Below are 26,699 nucleotides of genomic sequence, written 5' to 3'. Positions count from 1 at the left end.
TTGTTTGGTTGAGCTAAGTTGGGTTTAAACACCACTCTCTGGTAAAACTTAGACAAGTTGCGACAGAAATGCAAACCAGCTGGATATAGCCTAGATTTTTGGAATGAAAATCAGAAACAGAACATTCTGGTCTTCTACAGGGCTGCTCTCAACGCCACTTCGCAACTCTACGACGGCGTGGACGATGCCCTCCATCGGCTCGTCCAGGTTTCCAACCGGCGAGGACGTGACCTGGAAGCGCTGGGACGACTGGCAGGAATGGTGCACAAACTGGAAAAGGTGTGTGTGGTTTTACGTATTTAACGTTCTTTTATTTTTTTAAAGATTTATCCAATACAATCATTTGAAAGGTTAACGTTAGCCTGGTAAAAACCAGCCTCTGGTTCTGTGCTTTGCTTCGTACGGAGGGTCTGGGCCCTCAACAAACTGCGAACTGGAGGCATGAACTCTGTTAAGGTTTTAAAGTTTACCCAATAGCTAACGTTTGGCTCAATCGCTGGGGCGTGCTGTGGTGGCGCAGGGGGTTACCATGCCCCATGTTTGGAGACCTTAGTCCTCAACACGTACGTTGCAGGTTCGACTCCCAGTCCCGACGACCCTTGTCGAATGTCTTCCCACCTCTTTCTTGTCTGCCTACTGTCGCAAAAATGCGAGCCACTAGCGCCGCAAAAACTCTTCGGAGAAAAAAAACAAAACAACAATCGCTAACGTTAAACTCAATCAATGATGTTTGGCCGTGAAATGTCTCTCGGAAATCGGAAATTGCCTGCGCCGTAAATAACCATCCCCCAGTGCGAAGAAAGACATGCCGAGCCAAATGTTTCTTCAATATTTGGAAGCGTGGCTAATGGCAGCGGAGAAAGTGAACGTATGGCTTCCTCCGCTGCCATTGCTAAAACCACAGGCAGTCTATAATTCTAATCAATGTGACAGAAAATCAATGTCCCAACTTCTTCTTCACTGACTGGACTGGCTTAAATTCTACCGGAGGGATCAAAGCCAATGGGAGAAATCTTCAGACTGAGCAATGAAAGGAGATGAGAATTCAGAGGATTACATATAGGCAATGATCAGGATAGGAAAACATTTGTCCTGCTACATTTACTTAAACGGGGTTTATACTACTGTTCATCCTTGTTGTTACTTCCCTCTTTTGAGCTCAAAATGGACTTGGTGGAAACTCCTAGACTCACTTCTACTTCTCACATTTTTTTTCTCACTTCCTGTTAACATCACAGCCAGACAAAACAACACCAGTAGCAACAGCCTCAGATTTCCTCGTCTTCATTTCCTCTCTTCAGCCGTCTTCTCCTGTTACTTTGTGTTGCGTACCGTGACTCGTGCCCCCCTCCACCGCTAACCCTCCCTTCCTGTCTCTGCCGACCTTCGACCCACAGTGTGACAAGGAAATTGAGCAAGTGCAGTCCCAGCTGGAGGAATACAAGGACCCTCCTCTGTCTCTCAGCAGGCTGTCGCTGAAGCAGCAGAAGTTCAGAACGTTCAGAGAAATGGCCAACGTGAGTGACACAAAAATAACCAAAAAAAAACAAACACTTTCATTAGTCCAACGGCAGAAGTTTCACGCAAAAAAGAAAAGTTAACAAAAATGATCAGAGGTCATAAGAGCTCACAGTGTGTTTTAGATCCAGTCTGCCGATATGAGGGCGTCTGTTTGTGGGACGTCTAATCCAGAGATGCCACAAGCCACAAGGCTTTACAGGATTTATTGCTAACAGCCCAAAAGCAGACGTCTAAAGACGCCCAGCAATCCATTTAATTCTAACAACGGTCATGATGTTTTGACTGGTTTGTGTCCAACAAAATAACCAGGCCTTGAAAAGGGCTTGAAATATGACCAAATTAATCATCAAGAATATGTTATCAATGTAGAATTGAATTGAATTAATTTAATTGAACAAAAATGAGAGAATTTAATAGAATTGAACTCGATTGAATTCAATTCAAAAAATCAAACTGGATAGAATTTAATGCAATTTAACTGAAATGATCTGAACTGGATTAAACTGAACTCAACGAATTGAACTGAGTTAAATTAAACTGACCTGGATTTAAAAATAGAACTGACTCTAATTTAGTTGAACTGAATGAAATTGAACTGAACTGAACTGAACTTAAAGCTCTTCCTGGCCTTCCTCAGGAGCTGCACAGCGACACTCTGTCGGTGCTCAGCGATCTGGAGGGCTGGTGCGAGCTGAACTGGGCCGGCCTCAGTGACATCCAGATCCGTCTGCCCCCTGTGAGGGAGAAGCTGAGAGACATGTCCCACTGTCTGTCCGACTGCTGGACCACCCTGGACAACACCCAGAGGCTGCTGTCCACACTGACAGAGGTAACACGGCGCAGGACGACGCATCAACGTCTTCCCCTGTCTGACCCTGCTTTCAATTAATCAATCATTCCAGTTTTAAAAATTACAAAGTTTCAACAAAAAAAAAAAAACACCACAATTGAACAAACATTACATTTTGACGAGTGCCATCACCAAAATCATACACATCAAATGTGTTGGTCGATGTTTCATTTGCTATGGTTTGAGAGCATCTCTAAACTGCTGGGTTTTTAGTCGAGATTTAAAGGAAGTCAGTGTTTCAGTTGTTTCGTAGTTTTCTGGAAGTTTGTTCCAGATTTGTGGTGCATAGATGCTAAATGCTGCTTCTCCTCGTTTGGTTCTGGTTCTGGGGATGCAGAGCAGAACCAGAAGACCTGAGAGTTCTGGAAGGTTGATACAACAGCAGCAAATCTTTAATGTCTGGAAGCTAAACCATTCAATGATTTATAAATTAACAACAGTATTTTAAAGTCTATTCCCTGAGCTACAGGGAGCCAGTTTAAGGACTTTAGAACATGGGTGATCTGCTCTATCTTCCTGGTTTTAGTGAGAACGCCAGCAGCAGCACTGTGGATCAGCTGCAGCTGGAGGATTGATTTTTTTTTTTTTTTGTCAGACCTGTGAAGACGCTGTTGCAGTAAACAATGAAACTAAAGATAAACTCATGGATGAGTTTCTCTAGATCTCGCTGAGACGTTAGTCCTTTACTCCTGGAAATGTTCGTCAGGTGATAGAAGGCCGACTTTGTGACTGTCTTTACGTGACTCTGAATGTTCAGGTCACTACTCCCAGGTTTCAGATCTGGGTGCTACTTAAAGAATGAAACTGAATTTATTTTAATTGAACTGTACTTTCCCGTATTCAGGCGACCCAGTGGTGTGACGCGGTCTCCTCCACCCCTTCCTCACCCACCGCCTCCTCTTCCACCTGCCCGCTGGCGTCCCTTCCTCCAATACCCCCGTCTCGCTTCCAGGACGCACGGTCCTTAGCCATGGAGCTGGGAGGCGGGGCCCTCCTGGACCTCTGGACCCAAACAGTGGAGCGCTACCAGCGGACCGTGGCGCAGGTCAAACCTCGTTTCCTCCACTCCGAGCGGACGCAGAGCCAGGGCCAGGGGAAGGCCAAGACGCCATCCGGCAGCACCTTCTGGGACCTGGTGGGGCCCGACGGGGAGGGCGACTGGGGGCTCGGAGGAGGGGACGGCGGCCTGCAGTCCTGGGGGTCCCTGGCGTCGCTGTTCAGGCCTCAGACCTGCTCCACGCTGAAGATAGGAGAGGACAAAGGGAATCGGAGGGACGGGTCAGCGGGGAACGGAGGGGGAGCCGGTGGAGGGAAGTTCCTGCAGAACCTTCTGAATCCCGGGAAGAAAAGTGTGAGTTGGTTTCCGTTTGTTCTCGTTGCTTCAGATCTTCCGATTTGTCTTCTTTTTAGTTTACTAAGATATTTGGACTAGAAACTAGATAAGAAATACATGATGTGATTTTCTGTTTTTGCAGTGCTCATGTGACAGACCAGCACACAGCATTGCATAACTGTAGTTCAAACCAAATGATACTTGATCAACATTTATTTCATAAAAATCTAAAGTACTGAGCAGGTGAACCTTCATCCCAGTCTCAGGTTTTCAAGACTGGGGTTTCGCAGGTTTTCTCATAAGAAATAGTTCCATCCATCCTCCTTTGCTCATCCTGACTGAATAAGAGGGCCCCCACACCATGATGCTGCCACCAACCAGGATTCTTAGTGGCGATGTTTCAGGGGTGACATGCAGTGTTACTTTCCCACCTCCCACAGCGCTTTGCTTAAAGATCAAAACATTCAATTTTGGGTTCATCTCACCAGAACACATTTTTCATGTGTTTACTGCCCCCTACAGGACTGTTAGCTGTTAGCAGCCAGAAAATGGGACTTTCTATGGGCTCAACACCTTTCTTCTTAACTAAAGGCTCACTAGCTGTCCTTTAGACAGGTTCTTCCATCCATGTGCTTTTCCAGATTCTTGATTCTGATGGGATGAAAGGTTGGAGAAGCCCTGGCTTCGGTCCAACAGCTTTTTCTCCCTGATCCGCGTGAGAACGAAATGCGGCCCACACTTTTCAAATATAGAGGTGATTGGCTGCAATCAAGGGCAAGTCTCTGCAGGTTATTTACACATTTTGAAAATGTAGATTCTAAGCTTTCCAATTATGTCAAAACACATGGAAATCTAAAAAGAAACGAGGCAGATATGGCCAAAACCAAATTTAAAAGAAAAAAAAACAACGTCTCTTAAAGTTTAAAAAGAATTCTTCCCTAAAACTGTTCAGGAACCTGGAGGAGCTAACAAAGACTGCTTTCAGGAGCATTTTGAGTTATTTACAGATGATAAAAGTGTGGGTTCTAAACTTTCCAACAATGTCCAAAAAAAAGACAGGAAAAATATGCGGCCAATTAAATGTTGGCGGTCAGGAAACCAGATATCTGAGAAAACAGGCATCAACGTTTCAAAAGAACTCGCAACCAAAACTGAGGAGCAACCTGGGATTGTTAGCAAAAGCTGCTCATTTACATTACTATACATCACATTATCTCCCTCCTACTGAGCACTACTTTGTGTTGGTCTGTCACATGGGATCCCACTAGGTTGCATTTTTGCTGTTATAATGTGACCAGATAAGGAAAAATTCAAGGGGTACCGATAACAACAGATATTAACAAATTTCCATGTAAATGATCCTCCAGCCCCCAGAGGCTCCGCTCCCTCCCAAGCCTCCCCGGAAGCGCCACCCCAGCTTTGACCTCCAGGCTCTCCTGGCCCCCCGCAAAGGCACCGCCACCCCCAAGCCGGAGTCCCCCGTCGGCGGGGCGAGCCGCTCCTCGCCCATGTCTTGGCTGGGGCGAAAGAACATGGCCGACCCCGTCATCGCCACCAGCATGGCGGCGGCTATTCCTGGGTGGGGCGTCGGAGTAGCAGGCGGAGGTGGAGGCGGCGTGCTGATCCGAGGTGTGGAGGTCAGCAGCAAAGAAGTGGTGGATCACACAGGGTCTCCGCGGCAACACGTCCTGCTCGGGAGGACGGAGAGGGACATGGGGGCAGACAGGACCGGCTCCACTGCACAGAGGTGTGTAGGATTTGACTCTTTCATTTTCCTACAAATTGTCTTTGAGGAAGTGGAAGTTTAGCTGAGCGCACGCTTGGCCTAAAACTCCCGAATCCAACCCACTGAATGAATTAGATGAAGCGGGGCTGAGATGAAAAAGAAAATGCACGCGTCATTTTGGGGGGAGGATCAATCGGCGCGCAATCTGTGATAATTTTTTCATCATCGTCTCTTTGATCTCCGTCCACTGCCTGCTGCTGCGGCTCCCCCCCCACAACATCTCTGCTTTTTCTTTCATGTTTGTTTCTCGTTTTAAAAAAAAAACCCAACTATTTACTTTCTTATTTGCATTAACCGATTCCCGTTCCCATCGCTTTCCCCCCCCATTCGTCCCACAGTAAACTGTACCTGCTCTGGTGCAGGATGCTGAGCTCAGAGCGGCAGTACGTGGCCGTCCTGAAGGGGGTTGAAGAGACGTACCTGCCCCTGCTGGAGCTCTCCGACACCCCGGCCTCCATCAGGGGGAAGGAAGACACGCTCTTCCCCAACTGGGGCAGCCTCAGTGCCTTTCACTCGCGGGACCTGCTTCCTGCCATGGAGGGCGCTCTTGTGCAGAGTTTGTTGCAACAGGACTGCTTCAGCAAATATGTAAGTCCCAAAATCCGCTGGGAAGGTCCAGCAAGCGACCTTACTGCCGCTATCTATGTTTCAAAGTCTAGCTATTAGGATTTCACAAGCTTTGGTAAAGGGATCCTTTAAAAAAATATAAAAAATTGTGACATTGAAAAAAACCCACACCCTTGATGAAGCTCATAACGTGGTCTTAGCATGATGGTCTGGAGGACTGTGGCAAATGTTGTACAGTGAGGAAATGGGGGTTTTGTCTGTCAGATCGTCAGTTCCCGAAATAACACACACACACAAAAACGTTGTTAAAGGAACCCTGCCGGAAAAACTTGTGAGGCTCAAATTGCCCTGTCTCTTAAGACTACTACATTTATTAAGACTGTTTTGTTTTCTGTTTTTTTTACATACAGAGAAAATGTTACACAAAACATGAATCCAACCCCTTTTTTAAAATTTTCACTAAATAAAATTGAGGCCCATCTGAAGTCTGCCTCGTCTAAATATTTATGACAATCAAGTTGATGGATACACATGTAGTCCAGAAATCTTAAAAACACAGAAAGAGCCGCTCAATTTAGCAACAAAATGTGAGCTTTACATCAGATTTACCAATTTCACTTGAGTTGTTTTAAAGTGCTCACCATTCCAACTGAACCGGTCCTGGAAAACATCAAGGAAAATGTCAAATAAACTGTACATTATTCAATTTAAACTTCATATTTTACGTTGTGCTTTTTTAAATGACAGCTAACATGAAAACACACTGTAACCTTTTATTTCCCCTCTGTCTCCCTCCATGCATCCAAAAGCGGGAGGAATTTCTCCAGTATTCCCACTACATCCGCTCTAAACCAGAAATGGATTCACCTCTGGTCACACAGGCAGCTGACTTCTTTAAGGTAAGAACCAACCATATGTCCTGGTAATTTCAACATCTGAACACAAAAGGCAAGTTCTACGCACAAAGATTTATTATCAAGATATTCATAATTTGCTCCAGTGCTTTTTTTTTCTCTCCACCATACAATCCACTCATTAAAAAATATATACGGTATCAGAATTTAAGCTAAAGAAAATGGAACAGTCTGGGCCAAAAATGAACTAGAACATGTTTTCAAAAAAAACCAAGAGTATCAATACAAGTATTTCTATTTATTTATGCTCAAGCACAAACCAATCAAAGTAGCTTTATTTGTCAGTGGCAGCAATTAAGCCGTATACAGTGATGCTAATTATATGTTCAGTATAAGACCAGAAAAGCCAATTAAAGGCAGATTATAGAGAAAGTAATTCCAGCATCCAAACTACAATTAGCTAAAACTAATCCATCAACAGCATGATGAGATTACCACCAAGACTTTACAAGAGGAGATCAAAGCGCCAGAGAGTGGAGTGAAGTGTGGGCGACCACCAGCAGGTGGCAGCGTGCGCTCGCGACGGCACATCCTGCCTCTGTTACAGCAGCTTGAACACATGGTAGATAATGGGAACCGGCAGGTTTATGGTTATGGTAATGGCATGCTGGCTGATGGTGATCATTTAATGGGAGTGAAAACAGGAGCAGCAAGGCTTTCAAATTGTTCATGGGTTTTTTTAGTTGTTGTTGTTGTTGTTGTTGTTGTGGCGGGTTCGGGACGAAAAGGGATTTCCAAATTGAACTCCAGTTAAAACGAGTTCATTTTGAATAGCTCTAGCTGAAAACTGCAAAAATCATTGATTATTATTATTTTTTTATCATTATTATTTTAATATTCAACACTCTAAACATAATATAGCATCTTGAAAAAAGTTAAGCTTTTTTCAGCTTGTACTTGACTTTGTCATGGCAACGCATGACAAAGTCATTATTATACTATCAGTTTATATCTAGTAAGAGTTTGGATATTAGAAACTTAAAAAAAATAAACTCACTTCCTACAGTCTTTCAGTTCAGGTTTGGAGAAAATAGAGCTAACGTTAGCTAATCAGAGCAAAGTTGATTTCCCCTGTTTCAAACATTTTGTCGCAACTTATTCAAATACTCTTTAAAAATAAACTTCATATCACCACACTTTTTGTACTGGACAGATATTTACATCGATGTCTATGGATATCCACACTGAACATATTGGCCTATTGCAATTAACCAATAAGCCAATAATAATAAAAAGTCATAGTAATAAAGTAATAAATAAAATAATAAAATAGTAAAAAGAATAATAAAAACAAAAAAACTGGTTTTTACATGAAACACTATCAGTGATTAACTGTAAACCAACTCAACCCTCTGTTTAGCTGAGAGTTAGCATGTCTCTTTCAATATAATTGACGTTCTACAGGTTTATAAAATAGTGTTACCATAAGTTGCCATGACTTTGAGCTCAGAGTTGACTACAGATACTAGCTGAGTAGCTGTTAGCTTGATACTCCAGAGAAAATGAAGGGGTTTCCTGGTTCTAAAAGGTTTTAACTCCTGCTGCTTCTGCATTTAGCATAATACTAAAAAGTTTGGACACCGTTGACATAGAGGCTGGTAGCATCATCCTCCAGACCCAGCTACTGTGGATTTTTTACTAAATGAAGACCCCATTATGTTACCCAATACAGAGAACACATGAACTGCTTCTAACCTTCCAGCAGAAACTAACTTCAGAAATAGTAAGCTACCCCTTTAAGTCCTACGATTTGCATGATTGGAAACTTCATGAATTGCATTTGTGTGTGTTTCCCACCTCTGGGAAAGTTTCAGGCTACAACTCAAACTCTTTAAATTGTTGCTTGAAAATTCCCTGAGGAGTTTCTGTTGGGCAGCGTCAGACATTTCACCGTGTCAGCGAATACGGTTGCCACGGAGAGCCGTCTGATCCGCAGCAGTCGTTTGAGTTGGTGTTAGAGACTGACACCCACACACTAGACCGTTTTTTCTGATGTGATACCAAAGCAGAGACAGAGGAGACATTTATTCTGTTTCTACATTTCTGCTCTTGTCGCCCCCCCTCACTCCCCAAAGTCCAAACTCCCCCAGGCGTCCCCCCTCTCCCCTTTGTCTTTCCCTTACTGCCTGCAGGCTCCCATTCAGAGGCTGGAGCAGTACTGCGAGGCCCTGGAGGAGCTGGGCGGTTTAAATCTGGCCTCAGACTCCGCCCTCTCCGTCCTGAGACACGCCCAGCGGCACGGCGAGGACCTCAGGGCCAGTGACCTCATCGTCGGCTGTCCGGTGAGAGCGCCTGTCCCACATTATTTCACAGTCTGCGACTGTCAAGTCCCACTTTCTTTTCTTAGACGGGAAAAACCTAAATAATTTTGATGAGGTCAGGCCGGGGGGAAGGGAGGGGAATCTTTTCACTTCAGCTTTTATTTGTTTTTCGTTCAGCAAATAAAGGAGATTCAAGTAGTTATTAGGTTCACGATGTTTAAATATTGTTTTAACAATAAGCATTCATACCCTATCTTCGAAATAGTGTCACGTTACATCTAAGAACTGCATCGTATTGTGTCAACATTTTTATGTGACACAAAGAACCACGACTGGAAAGTTGGAAGGAAACTGATATTTAGTTCACTATTTATACAAAGATAAACTTGAAATCCGTAAATAGTTGAGACCATCTCTAAAAACGCTCATAGCTGCCCATTTCAAAACTTCAAACACATCAGCAATATTTAATATGCATTATTAAATATTGCATATTCCTTATTTCTGTTTCTTGGGTGTACAGCCAATCAGCACTAAGGACAATTAAAGGGGCTCCTGGATTGGCTGGTTTGCAATGCCAGCCAATAGCATGTCAAGTAGCGTTCCAGCTAATATTTCAGCTTCCCAAGCTACGTTTTCTTTAAAATATTTTAGATATACTCTGCAAACCAATCTGGGAACAAACTAATCTTCCAAAAATAATCTGGTTTCACAAAAGAATCTGTGAATACTGTTCCATACGGATGGGCGGATCGATCCAAAAATATCAATATTATCAATACCAAGTTGATATTGGTATTGATGGATCAACACTAGCGTGATAAGATCAATGCTATGATTTCAGATTTCAACTCGACTTCACCTCTGAAAAGATTTAGTTTTGTTTTTCTCTCAGAACAGATGGGGGGGTGTCCACTGTAACGTGTTCTGTCTATAGTCACATACAATCCCAGGAAAAAATATATTGAAATTTGTGGTTGTAACAAAACAAATAACCTGTAAATATTCAATACTTTTTCCAAGGCAGTAGTGAACAAACTACTGAAACTAAAGTTTGTGTCTTTTCTAGATCTGAAAACCGCTGTTTAAAATGACCTGTGGTTTTTCTCGTGAAAATAGTCTGTAAATGTTCCGTAGTCTTTTGAGACGTTTGTTTATCTTATCTTACAGAAAATACTCGCCCACCTTCTGACACGTACAAGCGGAGGGTAAAAGAAAAAAAAAAAGAAAAACACAACAAAACGAGAAGAACGATGTTGCTTTCCTGTTCAGACCGTGGAAACGTTCACAGCTTGTGCAGTTATTGTGGATATTTCTGAACATATTTCGGCTTTAGAAGAAACTCTTTGACGAAAACATCTCCTCTTGACCTTCACGTTGTTAGTCCGACGCGGCGGCATTGTTCAGAAGCAGTCACGACAAGCGTTGGACTCCCACACACATACACACACGCACGCACACACACACACACACACACACACACACACACACACCCACAAGCAAACACAATTTATATATGAGGGGAGAGATTAGGAGTGCACAAACACTTCCACTGGAGCCTCTTCACATTGACAGCTCTCCAGGTAAAAAGTGATTACAAGTGCAGGTGTTTTTCAGTGGGCGTCTGTGTGAGTGCTCATGATGTATGTGAAGCCTCACTTATATGATGACCCCCCCCCTACACACACACACCTCACCTATCCAGGGTTGTAAAAATAAAGCTGCTTGTCAGTAAAATCTACGTAACTCTTTGATTCGCTTTGGGGGAGGAAACCTTCTCGCCGCTCTTCGCCGTTTGTTTGCGCCTGGCATCTCGTCTCGTAGGAGCGCTGCGCAATTTCTGACTTTTACCAGTGTCTGTCTGCCTTTTGTCACGAGAAAGTCTCAGCCCCTGTAATTGACGCGAACAATGAAGTCACATGTCTCGCGAAAAGACATGACTCATTTGGCCAATTAGAGCAAAGATCCAACAGATAGGAAAAAGCGCTTGTGCGAAGGCAGCGTTTGCCTCTATAGAAAGCGGAGGAATAATAATAATACTGCTTTGTCTTTTTCTTTATTAGACTGCGAACAAGGCCTATCAATCTTTACAGATGAAATGTTGTTTTTTCTTCTTTTTTTTTTTTCTAACACCAATCTAGGAAATTGGTTGCTGGAGCGGCACTGGGCACCAGGGGCCTGGTTTGGCAGGAGAATAAAAAGACTTTTGACAGAGTCAGAATCAACTTTATTGGCCTAGATTGTGTGCACAAACAAGAAATTTGACTTTAGCTTCAAACGCTCACTGGGTACAGATGTTAAGTATAAATAGATAACTTTTAGGAGAAATAAAATAAAGGAGAAAATGATTAATATGAGATTGCTGTCAGTGCAGATGTATTGGGTCAGAGAGTCGTCCTGGGGGTAGAAACTGTTTCTAAGGTGTTTTGTTTTTACAAAATAGCCCTCTTTAGTGCCGACTTGCAGGTAAAAGTCTAAACATTTTGTGTCCAGGATGTGTGGGGTCTGCAGAGATGTTAGTTGCCCTTTTCCTGACCTTAAACTTGTACGAGTCCTGGATGGAGGGAAGGCCAGCCCTGATGATCCACTGCAGACCTTATTGTTTGTTGCAGATTGGACTTGTCCTGATTTTTGAAATCATGTCTAAAATGTGGCAACTATCTAATTCTGTCTAGGGCAGCAAAATTGGCTCTTCAAAATGTGATGCTCTGCTGAAAAATCTCCAGAAAGACAGGTGAAGCAGTACTGCTTCACCAAAGTTGATAGTCACATTGTGACTATCAACTTTGGCCTTGTGAAAGCTAGTAGTTTCTGGTATCAAGGTAGTTTTACAAAGTTTAGGCCTCAAACTATTTACAGTCTTACTGTCCTGAAGTTTTAAAGTTCCTTCACTGGGAAAATTGCATGGCAACCGCCATTTCCTTCAAGGTTTACTGAGGCAAGGGTTAGGGTTTCGTTGAAGTGCCTTGCTCACCGGTGATGGTTAGACCAGCAGACAAAATACATGGGAGCTCTGCTGAAAGGCAAAACTCCCATGTTACAGGTCTGCAAACATTGTGACTATCAACTTTGGCCTTGATGTATTGATTATAACCAAAGGAATGAGATCTTGTATACAAGAAGTTAAAAGGATTGGAGGTCAGTGAGAAAATTTTTCATCCGCAGCAAGCTCAGACTGAATCCACATCACCGAAAGGAGGCAACCGAGGTGGTTCAGATGCGTCTTTGGAGGTTTTTAAAGTTCGTCTCATTGGAATTTTAGACCCAAATGTCTTTGGTAGCAATTCAGGTGAACAGAGGTTATACTGACCCTCTGGAGACCAACCCTTATCTATAGTTTAAGATTTCTTTAAAAATGTATTTATATAAGCCCTGAGGCTAATGTGTCTTCTTGTTTTCAGATCTCAGTGGCAGATCGTGGCGACCTGGTGAGGCAGGGTGAGCTCACCGTGTGCGGGGGACCTCGGAGGAAGCGGGCGGGTGTCAGGAATGTCTTCCTCTACCAGCACGCCATCATCTTCACCAAGCAGAAGAGCCCGAGTCCGGGTCGCACCGCCTACAACTACAAGCACAGCATCAAGGTCAGAACCCGGGGGCCATTTTCTTTAAATGGCAAAGTTTGGATCAATAATTCAGACACGATTTCATCTTCTTCTTCTTCTTCCGACAGACGAGTGAAATGGGTCTAACTCAGAAAGTCGGCGATGAGGGAGTGAAGTTTGAAGTCTGGGTCCGACAGGCACCCAGGACCAGAGACTGTATCACCCTTCAGGCCCAGGATAGAGCAGGACGGGAGTCCTGGGCTCATGACATAGCCCACCTGCTGTGGACGCACGCCATAAACAACACAGGTACACTGTAAACTTTAGTCAATCACCAATTCCCATTGTTACAAGTCTTTCATACACTGAAAGTAGTGAAGTCCAACAACAAGTCCAAACTGTTGTTGGACTTGTTTGTTTGTTAGTGTTAAAATACAGGAATAAATGTCTTAATATTTTAGCATTTTCACATCAACTTTCAAAATGCTACACTAAACTAGGCCTATGGTGTTTTTACTCCTTGCTATAATTGCTATTGGTTGACCACATAGTTATTAGCCACGTTATTAGCCACGCCCACTTCTCATGGTGCTAAAGATCAACAAGGACACTAGCCGGCTACTGCAGTACCGGTCCTTTGATATTTAGGGAAAGAGTATTTGCTCCTAGATCAAAACATTTTCTGACACACTTACATCAACCAGGCCTCATGTGAAATAGTAACTACCCTGTTTGGTGAATCCTAAGTTTCCACTTCATAAATTAGAACGTTGCTGACAACTTGAAGTAACACTTCAAAAACACAACGTTTTCTTCAGATCAGGGCCTCATGTCTTGTCTTTTTAGCTTCTTTAGCGTTATTGCAAAAGTACAAAATCTTAAAAAATGATTTTCACCCGAAGAACAAAATAGTTGGGACTACAGCAAAAAGAAAAGGCAACACTTTATGTCAAATACAGTGGTGGATGTAAAAGTTGGATGACAAGCCATACTTGACAGAACCAGTGAAGTTTGGATATGGTGAAGCTAAATAGAGTGACTGACTGAAAGAAAACGGTTAGAAAATGTCAACAAAAAAAAATTAAAATTAAAAGTCAATCTAGAAAAGTTTTAGCAATGCCCAGAATCTTCTTCCATTATATTTGCTGTTGCCACCTACTGCTGAGAGTTGGTATTACAGGTTTTTTTCATGGGAGTTTAAAAGAATAACAAAACCTTTAAGATGCAAATCTGTTCTTTGTTTGAAAATGTGGAACAGTATTACTAGCATTTCCTATAAGTAGGAAACATATGGAAACCAGAACAGTGGTTTCAGTTTGCAGTTTGAAATCATTTTCCCCCCCTTTGTTTATGTTCAGCTTTCTAAACACATCGAGCCGCTCCATATCGTGTGTTAGAGCATCGCTTCCTGCTATTGGCTTAGATTTCAGTATCACCCTGCAATATGGTGCTCAGAAGCTCCTTATAAGAAGGGATTAATTCTGTTCAGATGGTTAATGCTCCCCAGAAACAATGTATTGTTCTAAAAAAAAAAAAAAAATCAAATGCAAGCACATGGGCTGTTGCTGAGATTTTCACCCGTGATTTGGATGAGAATGCGTAGCTGTTCGTAGGGGAGAAACGATTCCTATAAATGCTCACTGAAGTGATTTTATTTTGATATTTTTGACTCTTTTCCTCAGAGCTGTGTCTGAAGGAGTCGCTCTGCATGGGAGTTTCCAGCAAGCTTCTGCTGGATGCTACAGGAACTCCGGGATCAGAGCTGGACTCCAGCTGCAGTCTCAGCGACAGAGGTGGGAGCGCAGCGTCGAGACTTCCAACACTTTGTCACCGTCAAACCACAAACTTCAATTTATTTTATGTGATCAACATGAAGTGGCAAGTCATGGTGGACAGGAAGGGAAATGATGTGGTAATAAACTTAAAAACCCTTTTTTATTAGTTCAGACACCAAATATGCCTCAAAGTGCATTAAGATGTGCTATGAACATCATCTTCGCCCCACCGCAGAGGATCTGTCTTCCTTATCTCTGCTTTTGGGGCTACAGTCCAATCAGCTCAAAGGAAAATAAATGGCCGTCTGTGATTGGTTGCCTTGCCAACACCAGCTGGTAGCATTAGCGCCTAGGTATTTCAGCTTCCTTTCCTTTCAGAAGGACAGTCTTTCGAATATTTTAGAAAAGCTCCATGAAGAAATTTTTTCTACCTGCATTTTCCATGAATAATTAGTTCTAAATCTCCTTTTGTATTCAAATCCTTTTACTCTGGCAGAGTTTCTGTTTCCAGCTGGTCAATGAGCCTAAACAAAAAAGCAGAGCTATCATGCACTGGTTTACGTTAAGGGTGTTCTCCCACCTGATAGGCCGGCAGTCTCTGGCTGACCGGGGACCATAATTGCAACATTTTCAGCTGCTGCGGTTTGCTTCCACACTGCACCAGGTCAAACAAAAACCTGTTCCTCTCCTCGTCTGTGGGGTCACTGCACCAAGAACCACTGAAGGAAGTGACACTGAAATCCTTCTTCCCAAAAATGGAGTGACATTTTGTTGTTGTTGTTGTTGTTGGTACAAGATCCTGCTAGCACTACACTCTCATGTTTGTTTATTTAGTATTTATCCAGAATACCCTGCGCTATAGTCCTCTTCCTGCTTTTGGAGCGGTCTCCGGTCCGCTTGGCGTTCACATTCGCATTCGAACCACACCAGAGTTCACTTCAGCCGAACCGAGACCTAGGTTTTGTATGGACCAGAGTTGGTTTATTGGTCCACATCAGAGTTCGATTACTCATTCACACTTCCTCAAACAAACCAGACTTCCTGGCCTGGTTGGATCAAAGCCGACTAAATAGGTCAGGTGTGAATCCACACTCTTAAAGTATAATCAAGACTTCATCCAAAAACTCCTGGAGCTTTATACTAATTTCTTTTCTTCTCAGATTTTTGTCACATAAAATCCCAATAAATTACACTTAATTTTTTTGGAGCTTTATTGGGGTTTTAACATGACAATATGTGGAAGAAGTACAAGTGACATGCACACCTTTGCAAGAGTTTCTGCCTGGAATGCACTTTCACAAGAAGAGAGCATTGGAGCATACATTGCCTAATGTTTCGCCTGCACCTCTTCTTTGATTGTGTCTGTAATAGTCTGCCTTGACGTCCCACCCGTAATTGAAGAAACTAGCTTTTCGGACACATTAATTGAATTTCTTTGTTTTTGAGCCCCTCGGAGCAGGAGACCAATCTCTTAACAGAAAACGTATTATCCTCCTGTAAAAGTTAATATGGTTGATGAAATCACCGTGGGCGAGAAGAACACCGAGAAGAACCCCCCCCCCCCCCCCCCCTTCATTTGCAGGTCCATCTGTTTAGTCAGCGCACCTCTTCGGAGGTCCTTCTTCGAGGGACACGCTGTTCCTTTTAGTTATGCAGCATTCAAAAAATGAAACATTGTAATATGCACTCTAAACTATCTGGCTTATCTACTTTCAGAGTAGCTTTTTTTTTTTTTTTTTTTTTTTGCGGGGATTCGATTGCATCTTTGTCGATCTTGCAGAAAAACACACAGTTGGCCTTTGGCAGCTGAGCAAATTCAAAGTAGCCAACGATTTCTGAGAGGAACGGAGGCAAGAGACGTGATATAAATAGGTTGGGACGCTCGTAAATCTGTCTTTTAAATACAGGGAATTAGGGAGTGCATTCATGAGCGTCGTGGGGGGGGAGGGGGTCTGGCATGCTCTGGAAACTGCTGCCGCAGAGTTCAGCTGTTAAGTACGACTCTTCTGGGTGTTTTTTTTTTGTTTTGTTTTTTTTGGTTTTGCTTTTTAAGATCCATCCCGTCTCTGAAGAGAACTGTTTGAAAGTGATTCTCCAATGACACCTCAGTGTAATGCACGTTCTGCCCACCAGGTGTCTTGTTGAGCAGATTTCAGGCCATGAAACGTCCTCAGGGAGAGAAACTGGTGTTAAAAATTCACCGGTACAGATGAAGGGGAGGGGGGAAAGAAAATCTTTTCTACCCTGTTGTCTTCCCCTATGCTTACTCCTCAAGAATAAATAAAAATAATAAGCATAATAACCCCCCCACCCCAACCCTTGCCACCCTTCAAAAACAGCCTGTATGGGATGATTCATTGAGAAGGGGTTTTCTCCATGGAAAACTTGTATTTTTGTGCTGAGCGTGTTCTACATTTTGTGGCTCTGTTTTGACTGGACGCCCCCACACCACTCTGCTTCAGTCCACAGTAGCTGCTCAGACTCGTCCTCTGTGGGCAGCCAGAAGGAGGGGGGATCCCCAGCGTCTGGGAGGGACCCCAGGTCAAGCTCCGGATCAACAAGCTATTCACAGGTGGGCACCGAGTTTACGCACAAAAACCGCAGGCCTCGCTGAGGTGAATGAAAGCTGGTTTTATTTGTAGACTTATTTGTACTCAAAACTCCCAACATGTATTTATGAAATAATAAGCCTCTTTTTTTCTTTTTTGGAATATTAATACCAGAAGAGAATAACACCAAACATGGTCAAAGTGAAGATTCAAAACCATTACAGACCCTAAAAACAACAGACTATAACCAAGAAAGGCAGGCTCTGATTTTTTACAGTGCTGTCCATAAAATGTTTATATCGAACTTTTCGCATTTTGTCCACAAAATTCCATGTTTGGGGTTTTTGTGTGACAAGCCAATATAAAAGTTTTTACCATTTTTATAATTATAAATTGGAGAAGTGTGGCATGTATTTGTATATAGCTCATGTGAGTACAAGAACGTGCGCACATGTTTTATGTAAAAACTTTACCTAAAAATTAAATGTACTCACCTTAGAATGAAATGTCACGTTTTACCTACAGCAGTGGGGGCTTGTCCGGGGAGATGCAATCACAGCTGCCCATTCTTTCTTGCAAAACAGCTCAAGCTCAAGTTTTGAAACAGATTCTCAATTGGATTTACATTTAGACTTTGACTAGGCCATCGTTACACCAGAATATGTTTGGGGTTGCCATCGCCCTGAAAGATGGTCTCAAATCTTTTGATCAGGCCTCCTGTCCCTGCTAATGAACAGTCCCACCACAGCATGATACTGCCATTACCATGTTTCAACTTTAATGGTGTTAAGGGTAACACCTTTCATTACCGATTTGAATGTTAGTGGTTGTGTCAGTTTAGATTTAATTTCTGTCATTTTTAACTCTGTTGCCTTTTCTACAGTTGAAAACCTGGAAAACACACAAATACATTTTTAAATGTGTTTTTCAAAGTGATGTAACCTTGTTTTATGAATGCAATGAAAATGAGACAAAGTGCCAGTTTGTCTCATTTTCATTGCATTGGAGCAAAAAGTAACTTTGTTTGTGTTTTCAAGTTTGAAATCTAAATCAGCTGCTGGTATAAATAGTTTTAGGGATATCCGCTGCACTTGAATGATGTGTTGTCTTGTCTTTCCCATTTTGAAAGCTCGAAAACTAGAAAGGGCGCTTTCTGTCACATCATCTATTTCCACCCCAGGGACACAGGAAGTCATGGCAGAGTTCGCAGACGACTCGATGTGAACTTTGAGTGCGATGTTACACTCCTTTAATCAAAAACAAATTTCGATTAAATCTTTATCAACGATATTTAACATAAGTATAAAACTGAATCATGTTTTACAGTGTAAAAAGAAACATGGAGATAGCCCTGGTTACATCATGGTATCAAGGACTATCAGTGTTTGTTTAGGTGAAAATGTCCCTAATTATGACTTTACAAAGAAATTATTATTACAATTTTTGAGAGTTTTTTTTTTCCTTTAATAAAAAGGCGTCCGTCCCCAAAACATAAATTCACCTTCCATATGTTTGTGAAGCTGAAACACAACACTTGTCTTTAGCTGTGAGCAAACAAGTGTGCCAACCCAGAATCAGATGCATTTTGACTGTTTAAACACGCACACACACACACACACACACACACACAGATCCCCCCCCATCTTCTTATCCAGCAAACAGAATATGACAGATTGGCAAACAGACTGCGGCGGGAACAGATTGACGGACAGACGGACAGAACGGATAAGGGCAAACACGCAGGCAGCGACGTGCGCACATTCGACAACAGGTTGAAGACGCCTTTGGTGTGAGAATCTTAAAATGTGACTATTTCTTTTCTCTCTCTCTGCCCACAGAGTCTCTCTCCCTCTACAGCTGTGTGACTGTCATCTGAACAAGAGTGAGTTTTATGGGCAGGTCTCTTCCTCTCCCTCTGTTGCTCTTTATTGCGCTGCTCATGTTGCTCACTTTGGGGATATTACGAGCAGCGCTGGGCAATTTGCTGTATCGTTTATCATTTATCGTCAAAAATTTCTTAGAAGAATTTCGATTTATTGCTGTCGTGATAAATTTCAGTTATTGATGATAAAAAAAAAAACTGTCGTCACTATCAGAAGTGTTATTTTTGGCTATCTTCTCCACTGTTAGTTCATCTATACATATGAGAAAATTCAAAAATATGATTAAATATAAGTACAGTTCACAGATTAGTGATATAAATCACGCAGTAAATGTAGTCCTGAAAAGGCCCTTTTCAAACGGGAGGTTTTCAAGAACAATATTAGTGTTTGAGGCCCTATGAATGTTGTGCCACGCCGTCATTAGCTGGGCTTCCATTGACCATATAATGGCACCAATGTAAATTACCAAATTGAATTTGTTTAATGGAAACACACCAATGTTGGAAAACAACACGTTTTTCCATGAAACGTCGTTGCGCTCGGAGGAGGTGGTTTTCCGACTTAAAGTGCGACAGAAACACCTTTTCATTTTTTAAAATTTTTTTTGCATCACACCAGTCATGTGATCACCAGCTGGATGTTACGATGCGTCTTTTACAACGAAGGAGTGGGAGGACGATGGATTGTTTTTCATGTTTTCGGACACCACGTCTCTCATAGCGTTGTACAGTTCCTGTCAGATTTGTCGAATCCAAAGCTTTTCTGTAAAGTCGCTGACTACAAATTCATGAAGACACAGAGTTTGTATCCACTCCTAAGTATGAGGGGCTTGAATAAGATGCCGACGTTTCCTCTGATGGCTGATAGCTGAGCTCTGAGCTCTGAATTTTGAATATCTCATGTAACTTTTCACATCTGTTGTTACCATGATTTTTACTGACTTACCGTGTGAACAAACTTATTCACATGTGATTTTAATTTCTTATTTAACAGAAACACAGCGATTGCAAAATTTTTTTTTTTTTTTTGTGATTTGAGTCCATATCACCCACATCCAATTGCAAGTTCCCCCCTCTTCCCACTGAAGTAGTTGGAGTGAATGTCCTTTCTCTTTTGCTTTCTAAGAAGCAGAAGCTGCACTCTGGACTCTTCGTGGCTTCCGTCACCTCGGACTCGACTCAAAACTGGACTTCACCGACTTCCACCCGAACTTCTCTCGCGCCCTTCAACCTCCTGCGAGAGTGCAGACGACGCCAGGGGGCGGAGGGATCCGACGCAGCTGCACCACTCCGCATCCAAAAAGGATCAAAAACTCGCCCGTCCCCCCCTTCCTTGTTTTAAACCATGACAAGCGCCGATGGGGGAGTGGGAGGGGGGGTGGCTCTCCGGCGCTCCGCCATTTTGGGTCTGCCAGTCTCAGCTGCTGGCAGAGTCATCGACACCGACGGCACTTCAAGCTTGCACAGTGCGGCCATTGTCTGCCCCGCTACTCCCCACTAGGCCAAACCACTTGGTCTGAACCACTGACTGGGCCGACTGTACACATCACATGCTCCGGCATCTGATAATAAACAGGAAGTAATATGCTGGGTGTAAATGTGGCGTGGGATTGCAGATTTAGGATGTATTATGTACTTTATCACCCTCATAACGCTGATTGGAGACCGTACACTTTTTTTGTTTTTTTTATCTACCCTGTGTTTTATTTGTGTGTGTGTGTTTGTGTGGCTCGGGTTAGGTGGGATTGGATCTATGTAAATGAGGTAACAAGCACACTCACACAGACACACACAATGCCCCCCCCCCCCCCGACACATGCAGTCACTCTTATTGTTATCAGACAGTGGAGCACTGTTCACATTCACATGCTCTCCCCTCCTCTCCAGCTCCCTCTCATACACACACACACACACACACACACATTGCCCAGCTTAGAGCCTGGTACAGTGACTAAATGAGGCGAGCTCACATCTGAACACGTACAGATGATGAGGAAGAGAAGTGGTTTGCAGTTTCAAGACTGTTGGGAGTGTGTAAGCAAATTATATGGCTTTTTATGAACAGTGCTAAGAAATTGAAGTAATAACGGTATTTAGTCGTTCTTGGAGTGTAAGTAACGGTGTTATAAAGTTTTCATCCCCCCCTTACAGTTTTTTCTTTTGGGTCACACTTCAATATTTCAGATCAAACAAGTCAAGTTCACTTTTTAGAGGCTGTTAAGACCTAATATAATCCATTATAAAACAAGCAAAAATATTACGTTTTGTCAAAAACCATCATCAACCAAATACACGCGGATCAATGTTTTTAGCCTTCATTTAAAGGAACTCAGTGTTTCGACAGTTTTGCGGTTTTCTGGAAGTTTGTTCCAAAAGGGGTTTGTCCCGTTACATTGTGTGCTAACAGTAGCACGTAAATTTAAGCCCATGTTTCTTATCCAAGTGTCGCACATTTTTGAGAAATTAGTGGTGCCTTCATCTACTGGCTTGGATCAACCAGGCTACGTAAAGCGTAATCATGTTCACGTTACACGTGACTATGATAGTAAGGAAGTAGAGGTTGCTAGGCAGCAAGGACCACGCATCTCAGAAAACTGGAGAGAGGTTTTCAGGAATGCGTAGCTATTGAGTTGTAGTTCTGTTATGTCAACTGATCCTGGCGATGTAACCGCCTGTAAGGAGACAGAGAAAGAAAAGCAATTCTAACAAGCAGCTGATTGGCTCAAGTGAGGTATGAGTTTGCTACATCGTAACATATTAGGCGAATGTGGTGCCATCTGCCCATTATTTTGACAGTCAAAAACCAACACAAACAAGCAAAATAACTTTGTTTTTTTTTGTTGTTTTTTTTGTAAAAACGAGATCATTACTGCAAGTTTCGCTGTTTCCATCAACCTTTTCTACTTCTAAAGTATGCAACGCTTCAATGTGTGCTCGAGAAAACTTTGATAGAAACACAATCTATGAAGCTCACCTGCAAGTCCAGCTGTGGATGATGCGGAAAAAATAAAAATAAAAATAAAATAAGTTTTGGAACATCTAATGTGACAAAATCAAAATTATTTTGCCTCCAAGCGTAACAACCAGGTATTAGTTCATCAAATAGGATGGCTGTTTTTTTTTCTTAAATAAACACTTTTTTGTGTAATTATTATCTTTATTACAAACATGTTTAATGATCTGAAACATTTAAAGCAAGAACAAAAGATTATCTGTAAGGGGGCAAACACTTTTTCCCAGCTCTGTTAATCATCAAGGTCTTGGTGCCTGCACTGAAGAATCTCCTTCAGTGAACTGAAACTGAATTTTACTGCTTCACCTTTTGTTCTGAGATGCCATATTCTGTATGCCAAAGGTATGAATGGGTGTCAGTGCAATGTTTACTTGTGTTTTAAACCTTATTGACTAGTTTTGGTTTTCACAAACTGTCTGCACTCTCCATGAAATGGAGGACAGTGGATCATTGCGTTCGCTTCATTCTCTGTTTACCAGTTTTGTTCTTTAGGCTTGGTAGACATGAACGACTTTTTAAGTAAGATGCTTTTTAAGGAGCAACATAACAAATTGGATGACAGTATTACGTTTGAAGAAGGATGTGTAAAATGTTCCGCTTTGTGTATGAATTTTGAGTTGTTGTTTTTGTCTTTCTTGAAGTTTGAATGAATTGCGTCCATACAGCAAATTTTGAAAGGTCGAAGGAAGCAGTGAGGTTCTGTTCACATTGAGGCAGAAAACACTGATAACTAAAGATAACCAGGTTTCAGAGTCTCGACATACCGGGGATGGCAAAATACGCTAAACGGCACCAAAAAAACTCAAAAGAGAAACTGGAGTTGCATGAGTCAAAAAAAAGTGTTTTTTAAAATTTTCCCTCAGTTCCTTGAAAGAAATTTTTTTATGTCACTTCGATAAAACTAGCATAAAGTAGCGTGTTGCGGTGAAGTGGAAAATCCATAAGATGTTCAAAGTTTGGGATGAGCAAACCGACTCCTCTACAAATGATTTCCCTCTTTTTACATCCGGAGGGAATCGCTTGTACTGGATTTTGTTTTGAAGTAGTAATAGACATTCATGTCACACTGTTCGAATTTTTGTCGGTAAAAGAATTTAAAACCGCGTTTCCTTTTCCCCGCTTACAACTTCCCGGCGCCTGCTGATTTATGTCGCATAAAATCCCAGTAAAGTACACGGAGGTTTGTAGTGCCAACGTGACAAAATGTGGACAAGTTCAGGGGGTGTGAAAACATTCAGAAGGGATCGGATACGAAGCCAACAACCAGCGTGAGAAATGAAACACGGTTTCCACGACCGCAGACCTTGATTTTATAAACCGGGGGGGTGACATCATCGTTTTGTCAAGGTCTGAAATACATGAAACGAAAACGGCTTCTAGGCCACCACCTAGCAAAGCGAAAGGACAGAATGTGCTAAAACAAAAATCTCTAATGGTGCGTCTTCCAGCAACAAGCTTGTCCTTCGCTGTCTGAAACGTTTAAAAAATTTATAGTCCTGTCTTTCCATCAGAGCAACTTCTCAGAGAAAGATGAAAAACATTCAAACTACTCAATTAATTAACTCCCCAGCACTACTACTCTTTCCTTCTTTGTAACTTATTACACACATATATATACATATATATATATATATTGTGCAATATTAATTTCCAGAATTGCTCAGCAGAATTTCTTTGTGAAGCTCCAGTGTCATGTGTTGGTAGTCCAGAATTGACCTGGAAGTGCTTAAGTTGTCCAAAAACACTCGGCACAAAGAGGTAGGTGCTGTTGGACACGCTGGTTGTTGGTGAAAATGTAACTTCTGGATCTCATATGTTCTGTCCAAATGTGGCCTAAGCAAACATTCTGGATGTCAGGCTTCATTAGCTGGTTTTAGCGACCCCAATCCCCTCTTTCAGTCACATTTCGACTTCACAATGTGACCTTATTTGGACCTCTATTCACCTTTCCGATTTCGAGCACATTTTTAGCACATGCAACTGGTATGAAAAAAAAAAAAAAAACCAAGATGTCAAACCACTCCTTTAAGAGACCTCAAAACTAGCATAGCGAGGGATAAAAATAACTTTCACTTCCGCCTCGACTCTGCAACACTTGCTGTAAACCTATTAATAGCTATTTGTTACACCGCTGAGTGCTATTTACACACTCGGATATGGAAATCACACGGAAAAGAAAGATGCATACAGCTTACCAAAATGTAGCTATTTCAAACGGATACAGTGTAATTAAAAACAACATGTTCATGTTAAAAACAAAGAAGTCATGTTTAAGGTACAGACTTTCAGTTTGCAGCCCACTGCCGCAGTTTGTGGCCGGTTTCACGTTTCATATCTGCATCCATATTGAAAAGTTGCAAATGGCTATTGAGCCATTTCTGAATCAATATGTAATTTGTTGGCTTGAAGAAGTCGGCACACTTCGCAGCCTTCAGCTGTTTGGTACACTGCATTGTATTGGAAGCGATGTAATAAACACCATCATTCATTTATACTGCAGCATACATTGTCTCACTTTTATGAAAGTGTATGTACAGAAACTTCTTCTTTTTTTTTTTTTTTCCCTCCTCGCTTTTGGTGTATGATGAACTCTGCCGAATGTTTACAATTTTTTTATTTTCTTTTTTGTAAAGCAAAGAGGGATGTTAGAAATGCATGTTTCGCCTACGTTACAGTTGTCATCTTTTTTTTGTTGTTGTACTTTTCTGTTCTGAATTAAAACTGGACTTTAAATTTAAAGTGCACCAATTGAGGTTTTTTTTTTTTTTTTTACGCATGGTATGGCCTAACACGTGGGGGGGCCTTGTAACCTTGTAAGCCCCTCGAACTCGCCGTAATGAGTGCGTGGTCTCCTCTGTGGAAACCAGCTGTGCTGCCGCGGCCACACAGAAAGCAGAATGATTAGATAACTACAGTACAGAGCCATATCAAATAGTTCCAGGGATCAAATTCCCTTAAGGAGGGAGGGCAGCTTCAGAGTCCATCTGTGCATGTGAGGGGCACCGAGAGAGGAGTGGGAGATAAAGTAAAAAGGCTTGGGGGGGGGAGGAGGGGGGGCGACAGGAAGGGGCATAACAGAGGGAACGAGAATGGAAGCGACAGAGGAGAAGGACAGGAGACAGTAGGTGGGAATGATGGGAAATGAGCGAGGGCTAAGGGGCAGACAGACAGAGAGGCACAGTCAAGGGGGGAAACAGGGAGGGGAATTAAAAAAAAAAAAGGAGGGGGGGTGCTTATAGAAAGAGGGAGACACAAAGTAGAGTTCGAACTTTTTCTTTTCTTCCAACGTTGAGAACCGAGAGCCGCAGAATAGATGGAGGAGAGAGTGAGCGCGGGGTAAAAAAAAAAAAAAAGGGGGTGGGGGGGATGTTGACAAAGCAGCGAGACTGTGGCGAACAAAGAGAACGTGAAGAGAATGAGTCGGGGGAAACATCAAAGGGATTTTTCAGGCCCGGTTACCGGGACAACAGACATTTGCATGCGATTAGCTTTTTACATCATATTAAGAAGGGTTAGGGTGAGGGAGGGACGGGAAGAGAGGGGAGGGGGTTATGGAGAGAGGCAGGGAACTATAGATCATACACACACACACACACACACACACACACACACACACACTGTATGAAGGAAAAAGAGGAACGTTGGTCATCTCAGGCGGATAAACTGACTTATAGGCAGCCAGCCAAGCGTTTTCTTTTGTAAATGAGAGAACATGTCGGGGTTGGTGGCGGGGGTACAGTAATATGCCAGCACAGACATTTTCAGAAGAGAGATCAGAGCTGGCACTGTGTGTATTTTTTATTTATAATTATATATATAAGATATATATTTTTTTTTCTCATTTTCTGCCAGGAATTGAGGTTTGACACCAGTAACTGGAAGCACGCTCCTTAAAGCAACCAAACAAATTAATTTGCAACTCGCGGATTCGCAGGTTCTCGTTCTCCTTCGTTCAAATCTATTCTGACCAGAGGGAAAGAAAAAAAAAACAACAACGCACAAAATTCACAACTCACACCTGGACGAACCCCGTTTTAACACGAAGGCCTCAATATCACAACACATACCACGTGATTTTTAAAAAAAAATGACTTTTTTAAATCACTTGTGGCAAAAAAAAGACTTCAGTCATTATTTTAGGAAGGTGACGGTACCCTATGAAATTTTGAAAACATTTCTGTATTTATCTGCTTTTTCGTTCTACGTGAACAAACATGAATTGCGCAACATTTTCAAATCTTAAAGACGTGACGACATCTTCATAAAATGAAATATAATCGACATTAAATCACAACACTTATTGTCCCGAAGTGAAAAAACATGATCCGTTTTGACGTAACCGTTAAACGTATTGCCCAATATATTAAACAGATTGCCCTGACACGTAAAATGAAACACGTGTGTGTGTGCGTGTGCGCGTGGGTGTGTGCGTGAATGTGTGTTTTTACACGCTGAATCCATCAGTTAATAAAACATCAAACTAAGAACACACACCTCACACTACCTTTCCTCCAATCACAAAAGCCATTAAACATGTTTCTACGGGCACACACACACACGCACACACACACACACACACACACACACACACCCTCCGGCATTTTTACACATGTAACATTATCCCAACCTATCTCCTCTCCTCCCTCCTTCATTCCTTCCCTCGCTGCTGTCTCTCCATCAACCCATGTCCCCCTTCTATCCATCCC

General features: G+C 42.3%; 1 protein-coding gene across 1 annotated transcript in view; it reads left to right on the top strand.

The window, feature by feature from the left end:
• Positions 1 to 24,732, top strand: part of arhgef40 (Rho guanine nucleotide exchange factor (GEF) 40) — a 47,953-nt gene extending 23,221 nt beyond the window's left edge. The window contains exons 15-28 of the mRNA XM_044098227.1: positions 141 to 279; positions 1,398 to 1,517; positions 2,159 to 2,350; positions 3,216 to 3,722; positions 5,072 to 5,451; positions 5,829 to 6,078; positions 6,867 to 6,956; positions 9,047 to 9,253; positions 12,634 to 12,813; positions 12,903 to 13,083; positions 14,457 to 14,567; positions 17,012 to 17,121; positions 18,937 to 18,980; positions 20,107 to 24,732. Coding sequence (XP_043954162.1) covers positions 141 to 279; positions 1,398 to 1,517; positions 2,159 to 2,350; positions 3,216 to 3,722; positions 5,072 to 5,451; positions 5,829 to 6,078; positions 6,867 to 6,956; positions 9,047 to 9,253; positions 12,634 to 12,813; positions 12,903 to 13,083; positions 14,457 to 14,567; positions 17,012 to 17,121; positions 18,937 to 18,963 — 2,494 coding nt within the window. The 3' untranslated portion in view covers positions 18,964 to 18,980; positions 20,107 to 24,732. The remainder of the gene's footprint in view (positions 1 to 140; positions 280 to 1,397; positions 1,518 to 2,158; positions 2,351 to 3,215; positions 3,723 to 5,071; positions 5,452 to 5,828; positions 6,079 to 6,866; positions 6,957 to 9,046; positions 9,254 to 12,633; positions 12,814 to 12,902; positions 13,084 to 14,456; positions 14,568 to 17,011; positions 17,122 to 18,936; positions 18,981 to 20,106) is intronic.
• Positions 24,733 to 26,699: the final 1,967 nt, after the last annotated feature.

This window comes from Gambusia affinis, linkage group LG18 (assembly GCF_019740435.1).
Source record: "Gambusia affinis linkage group LG18, SWU_Gaff_1.0, whole genome shotgun sequence".
In the NCBI taxonomy this organism is placed as follows: Eukaryota; Metazoa; Chordata; class Actinopteri; order Cyprinodontiformes; family Poeciliidae; genus Gambusia; species Gambusia affinis.
Note: the sequence above shows the minus strand (reverse complement) of the source record. Positions and strands in the feature narration are given on the sequence as shown.